A 21,376-nucleotide genomic window follows, 5' to 3' on the forward strand; every position below is an offset into this window, starting at 1 on the left:
ATTTTATTTTTATTGGGAAAATATAATTGTCTTGTGCATAGCACAATGTATGGGGACCAAATGGATGCTGGGGATCACACCCATGGTGGCTACATGCAAGGCCAGCACCCCTTAACTGCTATACTATTGCTCTAGTCTGTTATGCTAACTTTAAGCCTGTCACAACATTTAGTATTTTGCATCTCTCTTAAGCTCCTATAGTTTAAGGCAGGGGAGAGAGAGAGAGAGAGAGAGCTCATTGTATAGTGCATGCCTTGTGTGCAGGAGATCTGGGTTTGGTCCCCGACTGCATGGTGCCCGTGAGCATCCTGTTACTCCTGAGCACCACAGGGTGTGGCATCAAAGCAAAATAGAACAAAAACTTTACTTTTTTTTTTTTTTTTTTTTTTGCTTTTTGGGTCACACCCAGCGATGCTCAGGGGTTACTCCTGGCTTTGCACTCAGGAATTACTCCTGGCGGTGCTTGGGGGACCATATGGGATGCCGGGGATCGAACCCGGGTCGGCCGCGTGCAAGGCAAACGCCCTACCCGCTGTGCAAAATAGAACAAAAACTTTACTGCAGAAAATCAGTCTCAACATTCCTTATGGAGTTGTGCCTATAAAATTCATCGTAAGAACATTTTTATTACAGTTAAGTAGCTTTACTCTCCGCCCCCCCCCATTCCACCCCTCTCCACCCCCCCATCCCACCACTTCTTTGAGAAAGTTATTATTTCTAATTAACCCTGAGGATTTTTCAGTCTTCTTCAAGATGTCAAGGAAAGCTACATAATTTTGTTTTTAAAAAATGTTAGTGATCTGGATTTTTCCAACTTCATCTGATAGAGATTAAAGATAACAAAAGCCTTTTAAACAATTTCATCAGTTTGGTGCATGTACAGTCTAGTCAGTAGGTCTTGTATGTTGTATAGTTTGACTTCTATGATCCTTTGGTAGATCTGTGACCTTTTGGTGACAATGCTATTTTCAGTGGCTTTGTTATACTTCATGAATCTTGAACTTTTTATTGACCAGTAGGTAGTATCAGGTTATATCAAATAAGTTGTTTGGAGTGTCTTATGTTCTTTTTTAAATCACATTTAAAAAAATTGAATGCTGCTTCTTTGGGGGCCACGCCCTGTATTGTGGGGGGCCCATTCCTGGCTTTACTCAGGAGTGGGCCACTTTCAGTGTTGTGTGGTGAACCATATGGAACCCGGTGCTCCCACATGCAAGGCACATGCTCCTGTGTCATCTTTCTGGCTGCTCTTAGATTTCTTTTCCTAGCTTTAGTTTTTCTGATATATTTTATTTATTAATTAATACCTAAATTTATCATAGCAAAAATAATTCCTTTTGAAAGATGTGTCTTATTATGTGTTATATTCTAAGATGTGAGGCTTTTGTATTAAATAATTTGAAATAATACTAAAATAATTTTTTATGCAGATCTTTGATGGAAAGCAGATTCCACAGAGAATGGTTGATGGATGGAATGCTTTTTTCTTTGATAAAACAGAAGAACTGGTAATTTTTTCATAGTTTTATGTTCAAGAATATTTGCTGGAAAAATTTTCATAATTGAATACTTTTATATTGCTTGGAGCACACATTTTGGTTAGAGAGATCTCTCTGTTTTCTTACCTATAGAAAAAACGTTTACCTTCACTTGGAAAGAACACAGAAACATTAGGAGAACTCTGGTTGGGACTGCTTCGCTTTTATACGGAAGAATTTGATTTTAAGGAATATGTAATTAGCATTCGGCAGAAAAAGCTGTTAACAACTTTTGAGAAACAGTGGACATCCAAATGTATTGCAATTGAAGGTAGTTATCTAGCTAAAATCACTTAATTTTCCTGAAACAGTGTAATAAAATGCCAAAGTTTCATTTGTCAAGTAAATTTAGAGGAAAATAGTCATGTTAAAATTTGAAAGATTTGGAGCCAGAGCAATAGTACAGTGGGAATGTTATTTGCCTTGTATGCTTCTAACCTGGATTCTATACCGAGAATCCTATATAGTCTCCTGAGCCCTCTCAGGAGAGATCCCTGCCTGAATGCAGAGTCAGGCGTAAGCCCCTAGTATTGCTGGGTGTAGTCCCCCCAAAACCAGAAAGACTTTTTAAAAAAATCTGAAAGATTTTATCCTCATGGAGTTTTATTAGCTTATATATAGATCTATCTATCTATCTATCTATCTATCTATCTATCTATCTATCTATCTATCTATCTATATTTGTTTTTGTTTTTGCTTTTCAGCCATACCTAGCAGTGCTCAGGGTGTACTACTGGCTTTGTGCTCGCAGATCACTCATTACAGAGGTCAGGGACTGTGTGGGATGCTGGGGATTGAACTTAGGTCAGTCTTGTGCAAGGCAAATGCTTTGCCAACACTGTACTATTGCTCTGGCCCCTCTATAATTTTTTAAGAATGTAATTTGTTGAGCTGAATGACTTGAATCTTAAACTGTGGTTATAACTACTATGCATATTTTGTTACTAAAAAAACTTTTTTTTTTTATAGATCCTTTTGACTTGAATCATAATCTTGGTGCTGGAGTTTCTAGAAAAAGTAAGTTTTAGTAAGTGTAGAGCATTCACTTTGAAACTTGACCCATTAAAATATATTTCTTCATTGTTTACTTCTTTCTTCAATAGTGACCAATTTTATCATGAAGGCATTTATCAATGGAAGGAAACTTTTTGGTACTCCCTTTTATCCACTCATTGGAAGAGAAGCTGTAAGTTTACATAATAAGAATTCTGAATCTCTTTTTCTTACAGTACATTTTAGCTCTTAGTATAGGAAACCTTATTCCTTTGCCACAATGGTCTCATGGTATTTAAGCTTTATATTTCAGGTCTGTGGTGTATAAAATATATCAAAGAAGCATTTGTGGAATGAAGAATGTGAATAGTGATGATGCTGGATTTTTTTTTTTTTTTGTTTTTGGACCACACCCATTAGTGCTCAGGGCTTACTCATGGCTCTATGCTCAGGGATACTTTTGGTGGGACTTGGGGGACTATATGGAATGTTTTTTGAATCCTGGTTAACTGTGTGCAAAGCAAGCACTTCCATGCTTGTTTCTCCAGCCCCAAGATGCAGGATTCTTAAGTTTATACACATACCCCTATATATAAATAAAGGTTGGGATTTCCTTGTAGTGCTCAAGGGTCAATCCTTGTGGAGCTTAGGGACCACATATGGTGCATGGGATAAAAGTAAGCCTGCCACATGTAAGGCATGGGCCTTAACCCCATTACTCCAGCTCCTAGAATATTTTTTAGTGGTAATTTATAATTTGCACAGGTTTCTGCTCGTAATTTTGTTGTAGACCTGCTAAGATGAATTTAATGGCATGAAACTGATGTTTTTGTTGTTTTGGGGCCACACTTAGCAGTAACTCAGGACATACTCCTGGCTCTGTACTTAAGAATCACTTCTGGCTGGGGGACCATATGCAGTGCTAGGGATCAAACCTTTCAGCTGCATGTAAATCAAGGTCCTTACCTGTAATTCTGTTTCTCCAGCCCTGAGAATTCTCCACCCTTCTCTCTTCTCCCCTCCCTTCCCTGCCCCTTCCCTCCTTTTTTCGTCCCTGTTACTAAAGAAAAAATTATGGAAGCAGCGTAGTTTAGTTTGGATTTTAGACATACTATGTTGCAGTACCAATCTCGCCAACCAGCGATTCTTCCCTCTACCAGGGTTCCCAGGATCTTTCAATCTAAGGGCATGGAATATTTTTATATTTCCTAAGGTCTTTGTTTCTTAAATATTTTGAAATTTATGTGGTATAGATTACCCACCCTTTTGTTATATTGATTCCTAGGTACTTGATGTTCTTGGATGCTGTTTTGAATGGAATAGACTCTTTGATCATTTTCTCCTCTGATTCATTATTTGTATATAGGAATACAGCTGATTTTTGTGTATGGATTTTATAGCCTACTACTCTGCTGTGTTGGTTTATTGTTTTCAGGAGCTTTTTGGAGGACTCTTTAAGATCTGCAAATAGAGATCATTTGACTTCCTCTTTTCCAATTTGGATCCCTTTGAGTTCCTATTCTTGCCTGATTGCTATTGCTAGGACTTCAGCAAAGGTCTCATTTTGATAGGATAGAGGGATGTAAACATTCTCAGATGAACAGGAACTGACAATGTTTGCTATAACTAAGTTGACCTTGGATGAAATACTGAAAGACCATTCAGATAAACCAAATAGCCAATTGCAGAAACAACAGCCTTACACAGTAAAATTCAACACAGCCCTTTGTATCAATCTTAGTGTGAATTTATTAAACTCTTCCATTAAAAGGCTTAGAGTGGGAGATGGATTAGGAAACAAAATCCAACTGTTTGCTGCTAAGGAAACATCTTATATCACAGGATAGACACAGGCCCCGAATGAAAGGATGAAAAATAATACAAGCCAATGGTAAACAAAAAGCTGGAACAGTCATACTTATATCCGGTCAAATAATATTCAACTTAAAGCAAGTGCTCTCTCTCCAGCCCTATCTGCACCTTGTTTCTTTGCTACGTATTAGGGTTATAGCAAAATATAAAATCTTTTTCTTTTTCAGAGATAAACTTTCAGTTTTTGCAAAAGGAATGGTACTGCCCCTAGGGGCTGTTGGTATTATGGAGAGGTCATGGGTGTAATTGATGGTTGGGTAAAGAAGGTAGTGGGAACAGTGAATGACTGTTCTCCCCCCATACCCCCCCATGAAAAGTGAGCAGTAGGCCAAATAATTTGGGAACTTTTGCTTTACAAGCTAGTGGAACTGAATACATGTATATTCTATTTGTATAAAGTCTCATGTAAATACACCATTTCCTTTCCAGAATTTGCCTGGCAGTGAAAAAAGCATAATCTTTGTTGTTAGAATTAGCTCTGTTTCATCTGCTGTTTATAAGGTTTCTTTCATTATAGGCAGTGGAGCCTTAGTTTTCTTGTTGTTAAAAAAGAAAGAGCAGGAAGTACAGGGGTCAAGGCACATGCCTAGCATGTAACTGGCCATGGTTCAATCTCTAGCACCTCTGAGTATCTATAGGACTGATCCCTGAGCAATGAGCCAGGGGTAAATCTACTGAGACTGCTGGGTGTGGCCCCCAAACAAAAAGGTAGTTAAGGGCTGAAGAATAGTACAGGGGTTAAAGTGCATCCCTTGCATGAGGTCAGCCACAATTTCATCCTTAGTTATTAAGTCGCCCCCCAAACATCACAAGGAAAATCACAAGGTACATCCCCATTAACTCAGGTTTGGTGTAGGTCGTCTTGATAATCTCTGAACCTGTAGGGATGAGCACCACTGCATTCTTGGGCCTTTGTGTTGGACCAATGAAGGATAAAAATAGTGATATTTTTGTAAATGTTAGGGATTAATGAGAAAATTTTGTGCTTATAACTCTCAGTAACTAATATTGATGGTGATCATTCTGAATCTTTCGCTTATATATGGTTTCAGATACAGTGAAGTGTTTGTTAATACATATTTTCTATTCAGGGAGGGGAGGTGGGGGAAGGTAGGTAATATCCAGTGGTGCTCAGGGATCATGCCAGATGGTGCTTGGGAGACCCTGTGCAGGGCTGGGGTTGCATTGGGGTCCACGGCGTGTGTGCGCGCGCAAGGATAGTAGAAACTGATAGTAGATTCAAATGTTAATAGTATTTTTTTTCTTCTAAAATATTTACTTCCTAGGATTACTTCTTTGATTCCAGAGTATTAACAGATGGAGAACTGGCTCCTAATGATCGATGTTGCCGTGTGTGTGGAAAAATAGGCCACTACATGAAAGACTGCCCTAAAAGGAGAAGGTTGGCTATTGATTATCGTTAACATCATAGGAAAAATCACTGTCACAGTAGTCATAGCTGTAGCAATGATAAGCTGTTATATAAGTGGGGACTTTAATTAGACTGTAGATCAACAATATTTAATATTGGTAAAACTGAATTTTTGGTGGTATCTTATAACATTGATTTTTTTTCATAAAATCATTCGAGTTTTTTTTTATTTCCCCATTGAAGAAACATTTCTTGACACTTGCTCTGCAATGGAAACTTTTAACATCAAGAAAAATGTCAAAACATGGTTGTTGATCACAGTCATGTAGAGCAGTATTTAAACTACCAATGGACTGGGGAGCTAGCTCAAAGGGCTAATAAAACGCAGGTTTTGTATGCAGGAGCCCTAGATTTATACCCAGTACTATATAGTAGTGGGTGTAATGAGAGTAATACCAATCTCTAAGTGTTATGTTTGGGCAAATTGATAGCATTATGCCTAACAAGAATAAAATTTAATATTAAAAAGTAAAAATTTTGAGGGGCTGGAGGGTAATATAGTGGAAAGGGCATTTGCCATGCACACAGATACGCTGGGTTCGATCCTGCACCCCATATGGTCCCCCAGGGCTGCCAGAAATGATCCCTGAGCTCAGCCAGGAGTAGCCAAGAGCACCACCAGATTGTGCCCCCCACCCTCTCCCCACCCCTCCGCCAGAAGCTATAAAGTTTCTATAATCTAATTTCTACTTACTGGTGGGTATGCTGTAAATGTGAGTTCCTTTGCCTTAAAGTTGCATGACATGTTAGTTCCTTTGTCATTGTAACATTTTTGTATCATTTAGTGTGTTACATGATTCAGTTTGCAAGTCCCTTGCCCCACATTATTGGTATCAGTAGTTTACTATTTAGACTAAAGAAGAAAGACAGCGAAGAAGAGAAGGAAGGGAATGAAGAAGACAAAGATTCCAGAGACCCTGACTCCCGAGACCAGCATGACTCCCGAGACTTCAGAGAGCCCAGAGACCTCAGATGTTTCATATGTGGAGATTCAGGACATGTACGAAGGGAGTGTCCAGAGGTCAAGATGGCTCGTCAGAGGAATAGCGGTGTGGCAGGTAAGTAAAAGGCCATGTAGTTTCTGGTGGAAATAAAATAATTTCTGTTGATAACATGCTCCTCTCATTTTTCTCTATATTAAACCTAACTGTATGATTTTGGATCTTATAGTTTTTTTTCTCTCCTCTCCTCTCCTCTCCTCTGCTCTCCCCTCCCCTCCTCTTCCCTCCCCCCTCCCCTCCCCTCCCTTCCCCTCCCCTCCCTTCCCCTCCCCTCCCCCCTCCCCCTTCCCCTCCCCTCCCCCCCTCCCCCTTCCCCTCCCCTCCCCTCTCCTCTTTCCTTTTCTTTCCTTTCCTTTCCTTTCCTTTCCTTTCCTTTTCTTTTCTTTTCTTTTCTTTTCTTTTCTTTTCTTTTCTTTTCTTTTCTTTTCTTTTCTTTTCTTTTCTTTTCTTTTCTCTTCTCTTTTTTTCTTTGGTGGGAAGCTACGCACAATGATGTTCAGGAGTTACTCCTCGCTTTGCATGCAGGAATAACTCCTGGCAGTGCACAGGCGACCCTGTGCCTGTGGGATGCTGGGGATTCAACCAGAGTTGGCCACACACAAGGCAAGTGCCCTACTAGCTATGCTATCTCTCTAGTCCCCCCAAAATTCCCTGATCTTAGAATTTTCTTCACAGTATCACTGTCATCCCATTGCTCATCGATTTGCTCAAGCGGGCACCAGTAACATCTCTATTGTGAGACTTGTTGTTACTGTTTTGGGCATATTGAATACGTCACGGGTGGCTTGCCAGGCTTTGCCGTGCGGGCGGAATACTCTCAGTAGCTTGCCGGGCTCTCCGAGAGGGACGGAGGAATCAAACCCAGGTTGGCCATGTGCAAGGCGAATGCCCTATCTGCTATGCTGCCGCTCCAGTACATTCTCATGTTTGCACTTATATGTATTTTATGTCTTTCCATCCATGTAAGTGCACTAAATTGCTAATTAAGACAGTTTAAATATACAATGCAAAATACAAGACTCCTGCTTGGGTCTCTTGAAGCTGACTTCCTATTTCAGGACCCCACTTAGCTTTCCAAATGGCAGGTGACTTGTGTGAGGGAGGAAACAGTAGCAGCGTTCATGGAAGCATCGTGACTCTGTGGAGGTCCCACTCCCCAGTCCCAGGTCACCAAAGCAGGCGCGGGAGGGAGGGTTCCCATTCACACCAGACTGAGGGCGATTAGGAGGTTCCCTAATCATGCTTCTTAAGATTTAAAATTGTGGAGTTCCTTTGGAGAAGACAAGCGTAACTTCAACCAGGATGTAGAACAGGAATGTCAGCACATAGTCTGTGATAACATACTTTAAAAGAAATAGAATCTCCCTCCCTCCCTCCCTCCCTCCCTCCCTCCCTCCCTCCCTCCCTCCCCCTTCCTTCCTTCCTTCCTTCCTTCCTTCCTTCCTTCCTTCCTTCCTTCCTTCCTTCCTTCCTTCCTTCCTTCCTTCCTTCCTTCCTTCCTTCCTTCCTTCCTTTCTCTTCCTTCCTTCCTTTCTCTTCCTTCCTTCCTTTCCCTTCCTTCCTCCCTTCCTTCCTTCCTTCCTTCCTTCCTTCCTTCCTTCCTTCCTTCCTTCCTTCCTTCCTTCCTTCCTTCCTTCCTTCCTTCCTTCCTCCCTCCCTCCCTCCCTCCCTCCCTCTCTCCCTTCCTCCCTCCCTCCCTCCCTCCCTCTCTCCCTTCCTTCCTCCCTCCCTCCCTCCCTCCCTCTCCCTTCCTTCCTTCCTCCCTCCCTCCCTCCCTTCCTTCCTTCCTTCCTTCCTTCCTTCCTTCCTTCCTTCCTTTCTCTTCCTTCCTTCCTTCCTTCCCTCCCTCCCTCCCTCCCTCCCTCCCTCCCCTCCTTCCTTCCTTCCTTCCTTCCTTCCTTCCTTCCTTCCTTCCTTCCTTCCTTCCTTCCTTCCTTCCTTCCTTCCTCCCTCCCTCCCTCCCTCCCTCCCTCTCTCCCTTCCTCCTTCCTTCCTTCCTTCCTTCCTTCCTTCCTTCCTTCCTTCCTTCCTTCCTTCCTTCCTTCCTTCCTTCCTTCCTTCCCTTCTTCCCTCCCTCCCTCCCTCCCTTCCTTTCTCCTCCCTCCCTTCCTCCCTTCCCTTCTTCCCTCTCTTCCTTCCCTTCCCTCCCTCCCTCCCTTCCTCCCTCCCTTCCCTTCTTCCCTCCCTTCCTCCCTCCCTCCCTCCCTTCCTTCCTTCCTTCCTTCCTTCCTTCCTTCCTTCCTTCCTTCCTTCCTTCCTTCCTTCCTTCCTTCCTTCCTTCCTTCCTTCCTTTCTCTTCCTTCCTTCCTTTCCCTTCCTTCCTCCCTTCCTTCCTCCCTTCCTTCCTTCCTTCCTTCCTTCCTTCCTTCCTTCCTTCCTTCCTTCCTTCCTTCCTTCCTTCCTTTCTTCCTTCCTTCCTCCCTCCCTCCCTCCCTCCCTCTCTCCCTTCCTCCCTCCCTCCCTCCCTCTCTCCCTTCCTTCCTCCCTCCCTCCCTCCCTCCCTCTCTCCCTTCCTTCCTTCCTCCCTCCCTCCCTTCCTTCCTTCCTTCCTTCCTTCCTTCCTTCCTTCCTTCCTTCCTTCCTTCCTTCCTTCCTTCCTTCCTTCCTTTCTCTTCCTTCCTTCCTTCCCTCCCTCCCTCCCTCCCTCCCTCCCTCCCCTCCTTCCTTCCTTCCTTCCTTCCTTCCTTCCTTCCTTCCTTCCTTCCTTCCTTCCTTCCTTCCTTCCTTCCTTCCTTCCTCCCTCCCTCCCTCCCTCCCTCTCTCCCTTCCTCCTTCCTTCCTTCCTTCCTTCCTTCCTTCCTTCCTTCCTTCCTTCCTTCCTTCCTTCCTTCCTTCCTTCCCTTCTTCCCTCCCTCCCTCCCTCCCTTCCTTTCTCCTCCCTCCCTTCCTCCCTTCCCTTCTTCCCTCTCTTCCTTCCCTTCCCTCCCTCCCTCCCTTCCTCCCTCCCTTCCCTTCTTCCCTCCCTTCCTCCCTCCCTCCCTTCCTTCCTTCCTTCCTTCCTTCCTTCCTTCCTTCCTTCCTTCCTTCCTTCCTTCCTTCCTTCCTTCCTTCCTTCCTTCCTTCCTTCCTTCCCCCCTCCCTTCATCCCTTCCTTCCCTCTGCTCAGAGCTTACTCCTGGCTCTGTGCTCAGAGATCACTTTTGGCTGGCTTAATGCACTGTATGTGGTGCTGGGATTGAACTTGGGTCAGCTGAGTGCAAGACCTACCCACTGTACTATCTCTGTAGAACATAAATCTAGTTTTTCTGTTTTTGTTTTTGGCTTGCACCCAGAATTTCTTAGAGATAAAATTGTGGGAGCCAGAGTGATGATACAGTGGGGGATCAGGAGTGATCCCTTACTGCAGATCCAGGAGTAACCTGATCATTGCTGGGTGCACAAAAAACAACAAGAGCAAAATTTTTAAAATTTCCTTTGTTTTGGGATGACAAAAGGCAATGCTCAGAAGTTACTCCTGGCTCTGGGCTCAGGGATCACTTTTGTTGCTTCTCGGGGAACCATATGGGATGCCAAGCATTAACCCGGTCAGCCGCATGCAAGACAAGCGTTGTTCCTGCTGTACTACAGCTCAGGCCCCAGAGAGATCAAATTTAGACAGCTAAGTTTTTCTTTCATTCATTTTTCTTTTTTTCTTTTTTAAATTGAATCACCATGAGATACACAGTTACAAAGTTGTCCATGATTGGGTTTCATTCATACAGTGTTCCAACACCCTTCCCTTCACCAGTCTACATTTCCCGACAGCAATGTCCCATTTTATTCCCACCACCTCCACACCCTAGCCTACCTGTATGGCAGACACTTTTCCTCCTCCCCTCCCTCTTCCTCTCCCTCCCTCCCTCCCCCCTCCTCTCTCTCTCTCTCTCTCTCTCTCTCTCTCTCTCTCTCTCTGTCTGTCTCTCTCCCCCCCCCCCAACCCCCTTTTTGGACATAACGCTTTTTTTTTTTTAATTTGCAATAGGGTAACCTTATTTGCAATAAGGGTACTTAAATGAAAATTTATATCTTTACATCCCGTCTAACCCTTTTCCTCCTTTCAGCATTCAGTTTTTGTCAAGAGTGATCATTTCCAACTGTCATTGTCATGTGGTCCCTTTTCTGTGCTGACTCCCCTCTCCACCCCCCACTTGGGGCAGGGTTGGGGTGGACTAGTCCTCCTAGCCCTCATTTCTACTGTACAGAGGTAATAGACTCATACTGTGTTATTCTTATATCCTGCAGATGAGTGCAGTCATTTTCTATCTGTCCGTCTCTCTCAGACTCATTCACTCAGCATGATATTCCGTGTCCATCCATTCATAAGCAAATGTAATGACTTCATTTTTTCCTGGCCGCTATGTAGTATTCCACTGTGTAGATGTACCACAGTTTCTTTATCCGGTCATCTGTTCTTGGGGCACTCAGATTGTTTCCAGATTCTGGCTATTGTGAGTAGTGCTATAATGAACATAGAAGTGCATATGGCTTTTCTTCAGTGTTTTTTGGCCAGTAGGGTATATTCTGAGGAGTGGTATTGCTGGGTCACATGGAAGCACAATTTCTAGTTTTTTGAGGAATGTCCTATATTCTTTTCCAAAAAGGTTGGACCAATCGACATTCCCACCAACAGTGAAGGAGAGTTCCTTTCTCCCCGCATCCACGCCAGCACAGGTTGTTTTTGTTTTTTTTTTGAAGTGTGCTAGTCTCAGAGGAGTGAAACAACAATCTCGTTGTTCTGATCTGCGTCTCCCTGATGATTAGTGATGTAGAGTTTTTTTTCATGTCCTTTTAGCCATTTGTATTTCTTCTGTGAAGAAATTTTTGTTCATGTCTTTTCCCATTTTTTGATGGTTTTTTTCCCTTGTACAGTTTTACCAATGCCTTCTATTTTTTTGATATTAAGCCCTTTCAGATGGGTGTGGGGTAAATAATTTTTCCCATTTCTTGGAAAGTTTTTATTTTGCACAATACTTGGATATATTCACTCTCAAGCTTTTGGTAGACTATTATTCAAGCAACTTACTCCAAATAGTCTTTGGATTTGAGTTACTCATTTTCTCATTTCAAAAATTAACTCTTAGGGGCTGGAGAGATTAAGAACGGGTAGGGTGCTTGCCTTGCACATGGCTTCCCAGGTTTAGTCTGGCACCCCACATGGTCCCCCAAACTTGCCAGAAGTGATTCCTGAGCGCAGAGCCAGGAGTAAGTCCCCGAGCACTGCCAGGTATGGCCACTCCCCCCTGCAATGCATTTAACTGTTCTTGGTTCCTCAAACTATAATGAGAGGGTGTTTGTTTTTTGTTTTGTTGGGTTTTTTTTTTTTGGTTGGGGGGTATAAAGATAAATTAGAATTTTTCCCACTGCTGTTAAAGAGGTAACTTCCCTATTATGTTTCATAGATATTTTAAGAATTAGTAATCGATGTGAGTGCATTGAGAGGGAAAAAAAGGGTGATTTAGAAGTGATGATTTATGGTCATTTAATTTTTGTTTTATAATATGTTTTCTTTATATATATTATTTCTTTTGGAAAGCAGCTTGATATTAGTTCTTGATTCTAGAACCCATGTATTTTGTTTTTAAATATCTGCAGAATTGAATGAAAAATAGGTTTAAAAATAGTTCTTTTATAGCTCATCACTAATGCAGTTTAAAAGTCCTAAATTCATAAAATCTGGTGTATTTGAGACACTTCATGGTAGAAAAAGACTTGATCCTTTCTCTGCTATTTTACTGGTTTTCTTTCTGATTTCTTCTCTTAGCAGCCCAGCTGGTCCGAAACCTTGTAAATGCCCAGCAGGTGGCTGGTTCAGTCCAACCACAGGGCGATCAAACTGTAAGGACAAGACAGTCCTCAGAATGTGTAAGTACTCTGTCTGCAAATGTGTCAGTCTTGGCAGGAAGATGTACTATAATGGGTGACGTGGTTGGTTTTTATAAGGTGGCAAGTAAAATTACCCTTGCAGAGTTGTCTTTGTTAGACTGAATAGACATTAGTATTTGATTAATGCAGATCTGAGTTTATATATGTGAGTAGGTATTTTTAGATGAGTTTTCTTTCTTTCTTTTTCTTTTTCTTTTTCTTTTTCTTTTTCTTTTTCTTTTTTTGCTTTTTGGTCACACCCGGCAATGCACAGGGGTTACTCTTGACGGTGCTCAGGGGACCATGTGGGATGCTGGGAATTGAACCTGGGTCGGCCTCGTGCAAGGCCAACACCTTACCCACTGTACAATAGCTCCAGCCTTATGAGTTTTCTTTCTTTTTTGTCAAATAGGAATTACAGTAAAATAAGGGAATAATTTTGAGGTTTCAGACTTTCTACCATTAGTATAAATAGACTAAAAATGGTTGTCTTTGGGATTTAGTATTGTTTTGGCAATCTTTAAATTTTTCTGTCTTTTCAAAGCATCTAAGAACATCTCATGAGATGGACCTGTGAAAGGGTATTAAATTAGAATTTAGATTCCCAAGTTTTAGTTTACCTCTGCTGAATTTCTCATAAGCTCTGTTTAAATCTGTCTTCATGTTGCTTTTTTTTTTTTTTTAATGTACAGAGTACCGCTATTTATTCAGCCACTGATTAAGCTGACTGAAGCAAGCAGGCATGAACTCCACATTTTTTAAAAAAATTTTAAATTTTATTTTCATAAAGTTGTTCACAGTAATTGTTTACATTCAACATTTCAGCACCAGTCCTATCACCATTGCGCATTCCCACCACCATTATTTCAAATTTTCCCACCACCACTCAAGCCTACCCCATAGACAGATGCTAAATAATTTATTGTGTATATATGAGATGTCATGTTTGTGCTTCTGGAATTCTAAAATAATTTAAATATTTGGGGTCTGGAGGCATCTCTGCGACGTGCTTCTCTTTTCAAGATTTATTTGAGTCTCTGGATCATGACTGTTAATCGCTTAAATGGCCTGGTTTAGGCGGTTTGTGGGTGTGACTCCCACATAACCTAACTTTTGGCCATTTAATTTCTCAGAAAGCTTGGTCCCAAATTGTTGGAGTCCGGCCAATTCATTGAATAATAATAGGTGGACTGGAGTGATAGCACAGCGGGTAGGGCATTTGCCTTGCACATGGCCAACCCCGGTTTGATTCTTCTGTCCCTCTCGGAGAGCCTGGCAAGCTGCCGAGAGTATCTCGCCCACAAGGCAGAGCCTGGCAAACTACCCGTGGTGTATTCAATATGCCAGAAACAGTAACAAGTCTCACAATGGAGATGTTACTGGTGCCCACTCGAGCAAATCAATGAACAACGGATTACAGTGCCACATATTTTATTTACACTTGAATGCTCAGTGATGGACTGAATGAAAGTCATTACTTGGGTTTGACATATTTGGAATGATAATGGAACTTTCTCTTGGACATTAAAATTATGATTTAATAATTTATGACATGATGCGTAGGGGACATCATATAAAATGAGTTTGTTATGCACGTGTAGAATTTTGGTAAATAGGGTGAACACTATTGTTTATGTTTTGATAATCATTTGCTTTTATAAAAGTAAGGTATTTGTAAAAGAATTTTAAAACATATCTTTTTCTCCTCTGCAGTCTGATTCACCGTCTTATTCTCCTCAGCCCCAGCCATTTCCGCAGAATTCTTCTCAGTCACCTGCCATTACTCAGCCTCCATCCCAGCCAGGATCCCAGCCCAAACTTGGCCCACCTCAGCAGGGTGCCCAGCCCCCCCATCAAGTCCAGATGCCTATGTATAATTTCCCCCAGTCACCACCAGCTCAGTATTCTCCCATGCACAATATGGGATTGTTGCCAATGCACCCCCTCCAGATCCCTGCCCCATCCTGGCCTATCCATGGCCCTGTGATCCATTCTGCACCAGGCAGTGCCCCCAGCAGTATTGGCCTGAATGATCCTAGCATCATCTTTGCACAGCCTGCTGCCAGACCTGTGGCAATTCCGACTTCCTCTCATGATGGACACTGGCCTCGTACTGTGGCTCCAAATTCCCTGGTGAACAATGGTACAGTTGGGAATTCAGGTAATCTTTCTTTATTTTGTATCTGTCTGTTCAGAGAAAGATTGGGCTATGTATATTACTGGTTGAACCAGGGGAAGAAAATAAGGAAAGAAAGGTAAAAACTGTTTGTTTGTGGAATGGGCAGTATTGGATTAGATAAAAAGAGTATGACTGTGGTTTCATACTGCTCAGTTTGGTCCTAGATTGCCATTATTATATGTCTGTTGGGCAGTTTGTTTAAATCTCTTTCTGTATTTATATCTCTGGAAAACCTCACTAAGAAGTTGTGAATGTGAAATAAATTAGTATATGTAAATGTTTGGGGGCCACATGTGGCAGTGCTTAGGGCTTCTGGCTCTGACCTGAGGAGTCAGATACTGGTTGGCCACGTGCAAGGCAAACTTCCTCCTGCTGTACTACATCTCTGGTCTCTTTATTTTAAGTTTTAGCTGTAATCTTAATTTATATTTTATTAGCACTCATTTTACAGTTGAGGAAATTGAAAAGCTAAGTAACTGTCATGTCACACTGTCATAATTACAACAGATCCAAATTTTATTTATTATTTTTCTTTTTTTTGGGGGGGTGGGTCACTGCCACCAATGTTCAGGGGTTATTCCTGGCTCTGCACTCAGGAATTATTCCTGGTAGTATTTGGGGGACCATATGGGATCCTGGAAATTGAATCTGGTCAGCCTTGTGCAAGGGAAATGCCCTACCCTTTGTACCATCTCTGCAGCCCCAGATCTAAGTTTTAAACAAATTTCTCTTTAAAACAAAACAAAACAAAACAAAACAATCTTGTGGCCAGAGCGATAGTACAATGGGTAGGGCTTTTGCCTACCCACTGTGTGGTCCAAACAACAACAAAATTATTGTCAATTCTAAGCATTCAGGTTGACCTACTGGTGGCACCATAGCCCCACTTTGTTATTTAATTTTTGTTTTGTTTTATTTCTCATTTTGGGGCCAAACCTGGTGATGCTCAGTGGTTACTTCTGGCTCTGCACCAGGAATTACTCCTGGCATTGCTCAGGGGACCATATGGGGTGCAGGGGATTGAACCTGGGTTGGCTGCATGCAAGGCATGCACCCTGCCTACTGTACTATCGCTCCGGCCCCAAGTTATTTTTAGAACTCTTCCACTAGTTGATAATTGTTCTAGTCTTAATGAATAATTATCCCACAGACAATTTTGTCTCTTACTCCTTACTGTTTAATCTAGGCTGTTCTTTCTGCTTTAGAATGTCCTCTACAGTATCTCTACTGGTTTGCTCCAGTGTTTGGCCCCAAAATTAACAAGAAATTTATGTTACTTTCTGCAGAGGACCCTGTTGCTCTTGCTAATCTTGTCTTCGAATTTACTAGGTTCCCTTTCACTTTTCATTGTTTCTTTAACTTACATATCTTTAACTTACATATTTAATTTACATATTTACATTTAATATTTACATGTAAATGTAAATTACATTTACATTTTATATTTACATGCAAATGTAAATGTAAATTAATATTACATTTAATATTTACATATTACATAACTTACATATTTAATTCTTTAACTTACATATTTAATTTACTGTGTTTTAATTGACTGTTTACTTGTGTGCATGGCCCACTAGACCAAACTTGTTTTAAGGCTAGAACTGTATGTAGCAAGATTTTTAGATTTTACTTAAAAAGTATATGGTTATGTATATGTATATGGTTACTTAAAAAGTAGAGGGGTATCCCTCTATACTTTTTATTACAAAAGTATTGGAGAGAAGTGAGATCAAAGTCATAACCTTAGAAATAGAGAGAAATGCTGTTAATTCAAGCAACTTCTCACAGATTCCACTTAACTGTATTAATGAAGATCTCCGTTAGGATTCAGAGAGGGCTTCAGTACTTGGGAATGGAGTGCCCAGGCACCAGTTAGGAGGAGTCTGGTGATTTGCTGGGTAGCTGAGACTGGGAAGATAGAAAAACTGATAATCCAACTATCAAGATTTAAGCAGCTACTGATTTTCATGCATTAAAGTTAGGGCATGGTATCTTTTAATCCATATGGTATCCTAAGAAAGAGTCATCATTTTCCCAATGTGTAAATTTTAAACTAAGTTTTTATGAGCTACAGGAATTTATTCAAGATCATAGTAGCTCCTAAGAAGCTCGTACAGGGTTAAGATGCTTGCCTTGCACACAGCAATCCCCAGGACCACGTACACTCCCCAAGAACCACGAGGAATGATCCTTGAGCATTGCTGGATATGGCCCAAATACTCCCACCCCACAAAATATATATAGTAGCACTATTCTCTTTTTTTGTGGGGGTTAATGGGGTTGTCTTAGGGCCTCATCTGGCTGTGCTTAGGTCTTGCTCCTTGCTCTGCACTTGGGAATCATTCCTGTCAGGCTTGGAGGAACATCTGTGGGGCTGGGGATCATACCCAGGTTGTTGGCCATGTGCAAGGCAAGCACCCTACCTGCTGTACTATTTATCCAGCCCCAGTACACTATATTCTTTATGGTGTGTAACTTGTTGGTTTTTCTTAAATGACAGAATTAAATTTAACTTTTTTTCTAGAGGCTACAAATTGTTGTTCTTCTAGTTTCCATTGTCTACTCAGTTCCATTCCATTGTTTGCTACGAGTAAACAGAAAGCATAGAATCAGGAGCCCAATGTGGCCCAAAAACAGAACAAAACCAAACATCTTCTTAGTTCTGCATCTAGGAAAGGACATCGCCGCAAGGCAGAGCCTGGCAAGCTACCCTTGGCGTATTCGATATGCCGGAAACAGTAACAATAGGTCTCATTCCCCTGACCCTGAATAATAGATAATAGTGTAATAGAGACATGACTGGTGCCCACTTGAGTAAATCGACGAACAAAGGGATAACAGTCATACAGTGACAGTGATACCTATAATCACAATAAAAATGTTATTGTGTGCTGGAGCAATAGTATAGTGGACAGGGTGTTTGCCTTGCACGAGGCTGACTCATGTTCAACCCCTGGCATCCCATATGGTTCCCCAAGCACCGGCAGCAGTAATTCCTGAGTGCAGAGCCAGGAGTAACCTCTGAGCATCGCAGGATGTGACCCAAAAGAGCAAAACAAAAACAAAAACAAAATGTTATTTTATGCCGACTTTATAGTCAGAGGACAATAGGTGTTTGGAAATTTTTTGGTATCATTTGCATCATGACATTATTGGGATAAAATGGTAGGTATTAAATGATTATTTTTGGCATGAAGTAACATACAGTTAAATGTATTAAAATGTTTGTCCTTTTCTTGTTTAAGCAGAGCCAGGCTTTCCAGGACTGAATCCTCCAATTCCGTGGGAACATGCACCACGTCCCCATTTTCCTCTTGTCCCAGCTTCGTGGCCTTATGGTTTGCATCAAAACTTCATGCATCAGGGAAATGCCAGATTTCAGCCCAACAAACCTTTCTATACTCAAGGTACTATTGCTTAAAAAATCATTAACAAGCTGGGTGGGTTTAGTTTTGGACTCAGAAACTTTGTGAACACCAGAATTTGCTATTAAAAATACATGTTTAATACTTATTAAATATATATCGTGTACCCAGGTTGTTGGCCATGTGCAATGCAGGCACCCTACCTACTATACTATTTATCCAGCCCCAGTGCACCATATTCATTATGGTGTATAACTTGTTGACGTTACTGGTGCCTGCTCAAGCAAATTGATGAACAACGGGGAGACAGTGCTACTAGAAGTTGTAGAAAGTAGAACTTGAGAAGCACTGAGGAAATGCTGATTAAATACAGTAATTTAAGGGCAAGCGTATGAATCTTAGGCTTCATACATTCAAGTCCTCCAAATTTATCTGTACTGCAGGGGTATCCCTCTATAATAATGACAGAGCCTTGACAAAGGCTAGTTTCTTTTCTGACCTATGGACTAGAACTGGTTATACTGTGGACCCTTCTGTTAGGAGTGAGCCTGAAGTTCTTGATGGGTGTATGCCACGTAATCCCTCTATCTCTAAATCTTCATTGACTTTTATGTACTTTTCCTCCCTCCCCCCTCTCCCCCGAGGTTTTGGCATGCTTCATCTCCTCTTTATGATTATAGAGAAATGAAGAAAACTAGCTGTATGTTAACTCTAATTCTAAGGGGTAGTGGGCACAAGCCTTTCAGTTTCCTGTCTGTGTTGTGTCCAACAGACAGATGTGCCACCCGTCGGTGTAGAGAGCGTTGTCCCCACCCACCAAGAGGAAACGTGTCGGAGTAATGCGAGTCCATTTTCTTTCAGCTGGTCTACCGATGCACAGCAACCAGCCAATCCTGCTGTCTCAAGGGTATCCGTACCTCAATGTCAATTACATTCAACAGAAAAAGTGACATTTATTGGAAAGCAAAACAAATCAGGTCCTGATTTAAAATTTTAACACATGTTTAGATAGCTTATTTAAATTCTAAGACTGTTTTTAAAAACTGTATTATTTGTATATAAATATGAACTATAGTTTTTACTAGTATCACCAAATTGAGTGATACAAATTTCATCTATTTTATTACCCTATTTTTAAGGGAATTTTATGTTTTGTTTAACCTTGATGAATTGTATAAAGAGAGAATTTAAAAAATTACATTCTTTATTTTCTATTAGCTGTATTCATACTTTGGTTGCTTCAAACTTTATATATATTGTTCTTAAGAATTAGGAAAGACTTTCATGTGTTTTAAATTTGTCTCTTCTATTCTTTACAGAACCTTGTAGTGCCAAAAACTTTTTAAAACGTTAAAAAAAAAGAATAAAAACTACAACATGACTATTCAGATTTTTTCTTTTACATACTTGTATATTGAAAGTATTCCAACTTGAACAGAAAGTTGCTTTTGTCTGTATTTGAAGTAATTCTATTTTAAGTTAATAAATCTTTTTGACAAGAGTCAAATTTGGTTAATTTATCTGGTTGCTCTGGTTGTTGTATTTTATTAATAAAAATACAGCAATTCAGAGATGTTTTACTCAACAATTTTAAATCAGACAAGTTTAGAGATCTGTGGATCACTGCATGTCATTAATTTTATTGGATCTTCACATTACCCACATATAAAGTTGATAGCAAGTATTGCCTCCATTATTGATACTGCCTCCTATCACTGAGACTGATAGGGCAAGAGAGTACAGGGAACATAAATATTTTGGGGGCCCCACACCCAGCTATGCTCAGGGCTTGCTCATGGCTCTAAACTCAAGGTTACTCCTGGTGAACTTAAGGGCCCATATTGTGATGCCAGGGATGCAGCCATGTGCAAGACAAGGCCCAGTCTGCTGTAGTATCTGTCCAGCTCCCATACTTTTTTGTTTTAGTTTTGGGCCACACCCAGTGGTGTTCAGAACTCATTCCTGGCTCCAGCTCAGGGATCACCACTGGCAGTACCCAGAGTACCATATGGGATGCCGGGGATCAAATCCCAATTGACTCTGCAAGACAAATGCCCTACCTACATTCGCTCTGGCCCATTCTTATTTACTGAAGGAGATACGTATGATACTGGCACTAACACCTGAAAACATACTGACCTGGATGTTTGTAATAATGTGGTCACTGGTTATAGTTGGAATGTAAACTTGTGGCATTGGTAGATTTTTTTTTTTTTGGTGGGGGGGTAAGTATGGGGGCTGGGCCATACCCACAAGTACTTGGGGCTTACTCCTGGCTCTGTCCTCAGGGGTCACTCCTGGAGTGCTAGGAGAACCATTTGGGGTGCTGGGGATTACCTTGGTTACATGCAAAGCAAGCAGTCTTCCTGCTGTATGTAGTATAGCTCTAGCCTCAGGAGAAATGATTTTTTAAAGCTGTTTTTGGTACTACAGAGTGGGCAGAAGTTATTTTGTCCAAGCAACTCAGATTTGCCCAGAAGTTTTGATAGATGATGCTACAGATTTATTTGGAGACATGCAGATTAAGTATATAACGAATATATGTAAGGGTTGTTATTTTTTCCAACTTCCTCAGATAACATTAAAATTAGGAGACTCTGGGTTCATGCCATGTTTTCCAACGTGGTAGGTAGCTGAAATATAAGGTTGTTGAGGAGCTTTCTTATCTATCTAAAGGGTATTTAGTGTTAAGATCCGGTATGTATTTACTATTTGACTTTCATATTGGAAACCTATTTGTTACGATTTGGTGCATTTAAAATTTTCTTTTAAAGCTCATATTCAACTTTTTTTAAAAGGAAATGAGCTTGCAACAAGAGACCTCCTCCAGATCAGCCTTGTTTCCTAAAGGAAGGCAATATAACACCTGGGAAAAGGTATATGACAGTGTTACACATCATCTCAGCATCTCACTTGTTTGTCTTTAGCAATTGTCAGTGTTCAGTAACTAGCCAACTGTTCCAGTTTGAAAATAAAACATTTATATACTAGTAGACAAGTTGTGTAAAGTTATAAGTTTTTTATTAAAGCGTTGAACTTTAAAGTTTTGGATTATGAGGTCAGGGATATAGCTCAAAGAGGTAGTTGGAGCATGTGTCTGCCTTCTTTGTGAGACCACGTGTTGGATGCACTCTCACCTTCCATACCCC

The 21,376-nt window shown here is 41.1% G+C and overlaps 1 protein-coding gene across 10 annotated transcripts in view; it reads left to right on the forward strand.

Annotated features, from left to right (window-relative positions):
* Window positions 1–19,728, forward strand: part of TUT4 (terminal uridylyl transferase 4) — a 122,332-nt gene extending 102,604 nt beyond the window's left edge. For 2 of the 10 annotated variants that reach the window (XM_055140709.1, XM_055140719.1), the window contains 10 exons: window positions 1,431–1,508; window positions 1,632–1,809; window positions 2,508–2,555; window positions 2,642–2,724; window positions 5,690–5,805; window positions 6,673–6,893; window positions 12,577–12,677; window positions 14,391–14,838; window positions 18,108–18,269; window positions 19,089–19,728. In XM_055140709.1, coding sequence (XP_054996684.1) covers window positions 1,431–1,508; window positions 1,632–1,809; window positions 2,508–2,555; window positions 2,642–2,724; window positions 5,690–5,805; window positions 6,673–6,893; window positions 12,577–12,677; window positions 14,391–14,838; window positions 18,108–18,269; window positions 19,089–19,177 — 1,524 coding nt within the window. In that variant the 3' untranslated portion in view covers window positions 19,178–19,728. Of the gene's footprint in view, window positions 1–1,430; window positions 1,509–1,631; window positions 1,810–2,507; window positions 2,556–2,641; window positions 2,725–5,689; window positions 5,806–6,672; window positions 6,894–12,576; window positions 12,678–14,390; window positions 14,839–18,107; window positions 18,270–18,999 lie in introns of all 10 variants that reach the window. The other 8 variants (XM_055140714.1, XM_055140711.1, XM_055140713.1 and 5 more) reach the window with 8 other exon arrangements.
* The last annotated feature ends 1,648 nt before the right edge of the window (window positions 19,729–21,376 follow it).

This window comes from Sorex araneus, chromosome 5, assembly GCF_027595985.1.
Source record: "Sorex araneus isolate mSorAra2 chromosome 5, mSorAra2.pri, whole genome shotgun sequence".
Classification (NCBI taxonomy): domain Eukaryota; kingdom Metazoa; phylum Chordata; class Mammalia; order Eulipotyphla; family Soricidae; genus Sorex; species Sorex araneus.